This window comes from Nicotiana tomentosiformis, chromosome 12 (assembly GCF_000390325.3).
Source record: "Nicotiana tomentosiformis chromosome 12, ASM39032v3, whole genome shotgun sequence".
Lineage (NCBI taxonomy): Eukaryota > Viridiplantae > Streptophyta > Magnoliopsida > Solanales > Solanaceae > Nicotiana > Nicotiana tomentosiformis.
This window is the reverse complement of record NC_090823.1, coordinates 29,836,199-29,843,100: the sequence shown is the minus strand read 5'-3', so window position 1 is coordinate 29,843,100 and position 6,902 is coordinate 29,836,199. Positions and strand designations below refer to the sequence as shown.

At 36.7% G+C, this 6,902-nt stretch overlaps 1 protein-coding gene across 1 annotated transcript; it reads left to right on the top strand.

Annotated features, from left to right (window-relative positions):
• The first annotated feature begins 445 nt into the window (after positions 1–445).
• On the top strand, positions 446–2,453 carry LOC104097733 (protein TIFY 5A-like). Its single transcript, XM_009604347.4, has 3 exons — positions 446–671; positions 932–1,019; positions 2,016–2,453. The coding sequence occupies exons 1-3, from the start codon at positions 580–582 to the stop codon at positions 2,199–2,201; spliced, it is 366 nt and encodes a 121-aa protein (XP_009602642.1). The 5' UTR covers positions 446–579; the 3' UTR covers positions 2,202–2,453.
• Positions 2,454–6,902: the final 4,449 nt, after the last annotated feature.

Sequence of the window (6,902 nt, the reverse complement as noted above, 5' to 3'; positions counted from 1 at the left end):
CATAAAATTTTAAAAGTCATTTTTTGTCAAAATAAATTAAAACGGAGAATAAGGAAAGCTTGCGGGCCGACTGATAAACGTGCATGGAACACTATAATAAAGACGCAAAATTAGCGCATAAACCGCAGAATGAAGTTGGCGTTGTATTATGTATAGGAGTGAAATAAATATGAAAAAACCTCATGTATCACGTGTAATTAACAGCTGTTTGTGTGTGAGGGAAGCCCATTTTTCTGTAAATATTCTTTTACACCTTTTCTATTTATTTATGGAAGTGTGAGATTCGTGTTTGAAGCGTCTATTTTATCAACTACTCCTATATTAAATCCAGTCCTTGACCCCCACACCCAACTCCACCATCTAAAATACTACGTAGTACCATTTAAAGTAGTGTACATATTCAAAGTCCCTTTCTTCTTCTTCATTCTCTCCTATATATATATCCTTTAACTTGTTTCCAACTTCCGTTCTTGACTCATTAATTAATATAGTATATTCTTTTCATTGAACCTACTTCAGAGCTCCATTCTTTACCAACTTTTGATCTGTAGTAGTATCTGTGGCTGAAGTTGAATAAAGATGAGAAGAAACTGTAACTTGGAACTAAGGCTTGTCCCTCCTTGTGTTTCTTTTTCTCCTAAAGATTGCACTACGACCCCTTACTTCTCCATGTGAGTCTCTCTCTCTCTCTCTCTCTCTCTCTCTCTCTCTCTCTCTCTCTCTTTCTCTTTCTATCTATTTATGTTTGGAGTTCTGAAAAGTTCAAATATTTCCCCTTTTCTCTAATATCACTGATCATATAATAGAAAATACAAATGCATATATGGAATAATTATAGCATATATGGAATAATTATAGCATATAAAAAATGCCAATCTTTATGGATTAGTCCGTAAGTATTGAATATTCACTTTTCTCTTTCCTTTTATAGGAGGAATAACCAGAGCACAGAAGAGAAGCAACAGCTAACAATATTTTACAATGGGAAAGTTGTGGTTTCTGATGCTACAGAGCTTCAGGTTTGTATATCTGCAGATTTTTCTCTTTTTAATTTCTGTGTTTTTGTTTCCTGAACAAAGCTTTATATTATGAATTTGAGTGGAGTTTAACTTCCAAGATACTAGAATTCTAATATTATTTAGTATTTGATCATGGAAGAGGTAACTATTAGAGTATTAGTAAATAGTAACTGTTCATAAAAATCAAAATTAATATAATATTATAAAAAGTCCATACCTTTCCGGCATAACCATATATGTGAGAGAGGTCGTATTTCTTTGGGTGGGTAATAATGGATTGCTTTCATTATCTAAAATAAAGAACATCTCCACCAAAAGATCAGTCCAATAATACCACTCACTGGTAAATAGCGCAATACTTCTTTGTGAATCTCCGCTATTTGAATATGGAACATCATAATAAAACAGATTATGTACTACGAAAACATTAATCATATATATGCCGTGTCGGCTGAAATGCAATGTGTATACAAATTTGTCTTCTCGTATTTATTAATGATGCTACTTCATGTCACAACCGTGGAAGGTGGTACAGAGAAATTTGATAACGAATTGAACTGAAGTTTCATGGAAATTCTCATAAAATTGAATAATTCGACCCAAGAAACGAAAGCCACGGTGCCCTTAAATTTCCTCTTTTGGGGGAGGTAGGTGGTCAAGAATTCAAAAAATAGATTGATTTTGGTTAAGGAAGATTCATTTTTTATTATTTCCTTAAAACCTATAGGATCAAAGAGAATTTTGATCAGAAAGAGATTGTGACCATACACAAAAATCACTTTCTTCTATAATTTGTAATCTAAAGGCGGGTCTTTTGTAACGATATAGGTTAAAATAAGTTGATAGTTAAAAAACTCTTTACATACTATTGGCGTATACAAATTAAGTTCCTTTCACGGCTCTGAAAATTGTAATTTCCCTTTAATTTTCTTTCTAACATATTAGTAATTTTTTTAATAATTCCTAATTAATTTATTTTCCTTAATGAAAATGCAGGCGAAAGCAATAATATATCTCGCAAGTAGAGAAATGGAGGAGAATACAAAGACTTCATCACCAATTTCAGAGGCATCATCACCATTGTTACAAACTCAAACTGGTCTTTCCATGAAGAGATCTTTGCAAGGATTTCTGCAAAAGAGAAAGAATAGAATTCAAGCAACTTCTCCATATCATCACTAGCTACTAACAATTATATTACTAATAATATTTGATGATCTTTTATTTCTTTTTTCTTTCATTTTTTTCCTTCTTCTAGTGTGGTTAAACCTTTTTTTCATGTCATTACTTTTGGGTTCTCTAGGCCCGACTAATATAGACTCGCGGCTCGAAGACTCGCCTGATGGCATGCTCTAGATATGTAAATTAGTACTTTCATACAAATATGATGAATATTGGCTTGAGATGAATTTAAATTTGAAATATGATAAGTAAGGATTCATATAGCAATCTCTTACTTATTTTGGGGGAATGCGTAATTTTTGTTCCATACAAATACTATGGATGGATTGGGCAATATTTTGCAAATATATGTTTGTTTTATCCTTTTTTGCTTTATATTCCCCCCCTCCCCCCCGGGCTTGTTACATCAAATTGCTTCTTTCTATTTGATCTTTTCATAAGAAAATACACTAGAGTTACCCGAAAAATAAAGTAGCGGAAAAAGGAAAAAACAAATTGTAGGCATCTATTGTTTATGTGAAATTTTTCCGTAAATTTTTCCGAAAAGTTTTATGTGAAAAATTGATCAAAATGTGAAATAGTGCTTCAAAATCATTTGAGTTGACTTCAGTTAACGTTTTGAGAAAATAGACCCGGATCAGTATTTTAACAGTTCCGGTAGGCCCGTATCGTGATTTGGGACTTAGGCGTATGCCCGAAATTTAATTTGGAGGTCCCTAACTTGAGTTATCGCCATTTGTTGAAAATTGAAAGTTTGAAAGCTTATAAATTTCAAAGTTTGACCACGAATTTAACTTTATTGATATCAGGGTCGGAACCTGATTCTGAAAATTTGAATAGCTCTGTTATGTCGTTTATGACTTGTGAGCAAAATTTGAAGTCATCCGGATTCGTTTAATACGTTTCGGCACGAGTTTTGTAAATTAAAAAGTTTAAAACTCAAAAGTTCGAATCGAGGTGTGAATTGTAATTTCGATATTATTTGATGTGAATTGAGACCCCGAGTAAGTCCGTATTATGTTACGGGACTAGTTGGTATAATTGGACGAGGTCCTGAGTGGCTTGGGTGAGTTTCGGACGTGTTTCAAATTATTTTTGTAAAAATATGCAGGTCTGGTTTTGGTGTTTCGCACCTGCGAAGAAGGAGCCGCAGATGCGCAACCACTTCTGCGCGAAGCTGGTGGCTTCTGCGATAAGCTGGTCGCTTCTGCGACCTGGGCACCGGCCAGCTCCTTCGCTTCTGCGGAGAAATGAGGCGCAGATGCGCGACCACTTCTGCGAAGGCCCAAGCGCTTCTGCGAAAGAGACCGCTTTTGCGGTCGTTTGGTCGCTTCTGCGATGTCGCAGGTGCGACATTGAAGTCCGCATATGCGGAATTTCGCCTGGCAGCCTCAATTCGCAAATGCGAAATTTTTCTTGCAAATGTGAACTCGCAGATGCGAAAAAGCCTAGACAGAACCCATAAAATCGAGAGTTAGCCATTTTTACTCATTTTTGAGTTTTGAGTCTCGGATTTGGGCGATTTCAAAGGAGTTTTTCACGATTTCGACTTGGGTAAGTGTTCTATACCCGAAAGTGATTATATTTCATAAGTCAGTGTCTATATTCATTGTATATTTCGGATTTAGATGGAAGAAATTGGAATTTTTGTAAAACTTTCCAAAAACGAAAATTTAGGATTTGAAGGTCCATTTGACATCGGAATTTGATAATTTGTATATGGTTGGACTTATCTCGGAACGGGTGTTCTGATTTTGTGAGTTTTTTCGGGATTCAAGACGTGGATCCCACTATAGATTTTTAAAATAAATTTTGGATTTTAATCCAGAAAATTTATAAATTCATATGGAATTAATTCCTACGATTCGTGTTGAGTATATTGAATTGTTTGTGACTATATTTGAAGCTTTCAGACACGAATTCGTGAGGCAAAGTTTAGTGGAATCTTGAGTTGGTTGCAAAGCGAGGTAAGTGTCGTGGTTAACCTTGACTTGAGGGAGTATGACTTATTTGTCTATTTGCTACGTGATTTAATATGCGGGTATAATGTATATATGAGGTGATGAGTACTTATGTGTTGTGGTTGAGTCAAAGCATGCGGGTAGAATTTGTTTATTTTGAATAATTGCCTATTTAATTAGGATATTCCTGCTTAATTTATTATTATTATTATTATTATTATTATTATTATTATTATTATTATTATTATTATTATTATTATTATTATTATTTATTTGATCTTTTTTCATGAAACTATTGTTGAATATTTTGGAAGGTGAGGTCGGTATTTTGGTACTGAATTGATTGATAAGTATATATATCCCCGCATTTTAATACTCTTGAGAATTTATATTATTATTTTCATGGTAAGAAAGAGTGTAAAAGCACGAAGGGTGATGCCGTGCCAAAAGAGAGTTAAAGTACGAAGGGTGATGCCGTGCCAATCTTATTATTTATTTATAAATTTATGGGAGAATGAGAGTAAAAGCACGAAGGGTGGTTCCGTGCCATTTTTATATTATCAACTGCTCATTTTATTGTTGATAAATTAATTGGCTGCTACGTGACACTTCTCCTGCTGAAATTACTATATCATCCCCATTCGCATGTTCCCTTTATAAATTATTATTTATTGTGCTATTATTGCTTCGTATGTGTACATACTTGTACAGGTTATTTACGTACGTGTCTTGTCATAGCCTCGTCACTACTTCGTCGAGGTTAGACTCGACACTTACGGAGTACATGGGGTCGGTTGTACTCATACTACACTCTGCACTTCTTGTGCAGATTTTAGACTTGGTCCCAGTGGAGTACCATAGACTTGCTCGGATCCAGCTACTCAGAGGAGACTTGAGGTATAACTGCACAACGTCCGCAGTTTTGAAGTCCCCTTCTATCTTATCTTAGCTATGTATTATCTTTGAAACAGCTTAAATTTTATTCAGACCTTTTTTTTGTATTATTCTAGTAGCTCGTGCACTTGTGACACCAGATTCGGGGATGTATTTTGATGATTCGGTTGTTGTGGTCTTTCGCACTTTATTTCAGTAATTGACTTCCGCTTAAATTGATTTGTTTAAAAATGGTTAAGATTTTTCTAATGTTGGCTTGCCTAGCAAGTGAAATGTTAGGCGTCATCACGGTTCCGAAGGTGGAAATTTCGGGTCGTGACAAGTTGGTATCAGAGCACTAGGTTACTTAGGTCTCACGAGTCACGAGCAAGCTTAGTAGAGTCTGAAGGATCGGTACAGAGACGTCTGTACTTATCTTTCAGAGGCTATGAAGTTTAGGAACAATATCACTTCTTTCTTATTCTATCGTGCGATTCTATTCTATAACCGATGATTGAACCATTCTATTTTTATTCTCTCATAGATGGTGAGAACACGTAATACATCTACCGACTGACAAGGACCAGAGCCCCCGGTGGCAACTATGACTAGGGATAGATGTCGAGGCCGAAGTCGTGCTAGGGGCCGAGGCAGAGGCAAAGATAGAACTCAGTATAGAGCTCGAGCAATAATACATGTTGTAGAACCTCAGGTGGATCTTCAGGAGGAGGTTCCAGTTCACACTGTACCGGTTCGACCAGTTCAGGTTCCGGAGGGATTTATAGCTACTCCAGTGCTTCAGGACGCTCTAGCCCGTTTGGTAAGTCTTATGGAGGGCGTGGCCCAGAATGGTACATTTCCAGTGGCACCAGCCATCTCACAGGCTGGGGGAAGAGCACAAACTCCCACTACTCCTGCTCCGGAGCAGATGGCTCCCCAGAATCAGGCTCCAGCAGTCCCGCCAGTTAGGGTAGTTCAGCCAGTTATTGCGGCGCAGGCCGGTGATAGGCCCGCCATGTCTTCTGAGGCCTTATTGAGACTGGATAAGTTTACTAAGTTCTTTCCAGTTCACTTCAGTGGTAGATCTTCTGAGGACCCACATGATTATCTTGACTGCTGCCATAAGGTATTGCGGAACATGGGTATAGTTGAGACCAATGGGTTCGATTTTGTTGTATTTCAGATGACGGGTTCTGCCAAGAGGTGATGGAGAGATTTTATGTTGACCAGACCAGCTGGATCGCCTACACCGACTTGGGAGCAATTCTCACGGCTATTTCTAGAGAAGTTCCTCCCTATCACATTGATGGAGGATTATCGTAGGCAATTTGAGCATCTCCAGCAAGGCAGTATAACTATTACTCAATACGAGACCCGTTTTGTAGATCCACTACTAGAAACATATGGTTTTCCCATGGCTAAATCAGTGGGAAACTGGTGCAAAAATCGCTTGGTCGAAAATATCTTCCCAGGGAAGAGGTGAGAAATTTCCCACGGTTTTTCCAGAGAAGATTTAATAGGAAAAATAATGAAGTTTCCCACCAACAATCAGTGGAAAATATTATTAGTAATTTTTATTAATTTTAATACATTAGCCAGGGAAGTGATGAAAAAAATACATGGGGATCTGGAAATAAAGTATGAACTTTCCCACTGATAACTATGGAAAATATGCAAGTTCTGAAAAATAAAGTATGAACTTTCCCACCGATATCCGTATGAAATATGTAAATTCTAAAAATAATAGTATGAACTTTCCTACCGATATCAGTGGGATAAATGCAAATTCCTAAAATAAGTATGAACTTTTTCACCGATATCAGTGGGAAATATGCAAGTTTTGTAACTAAGTGACGAACCTTCCCAT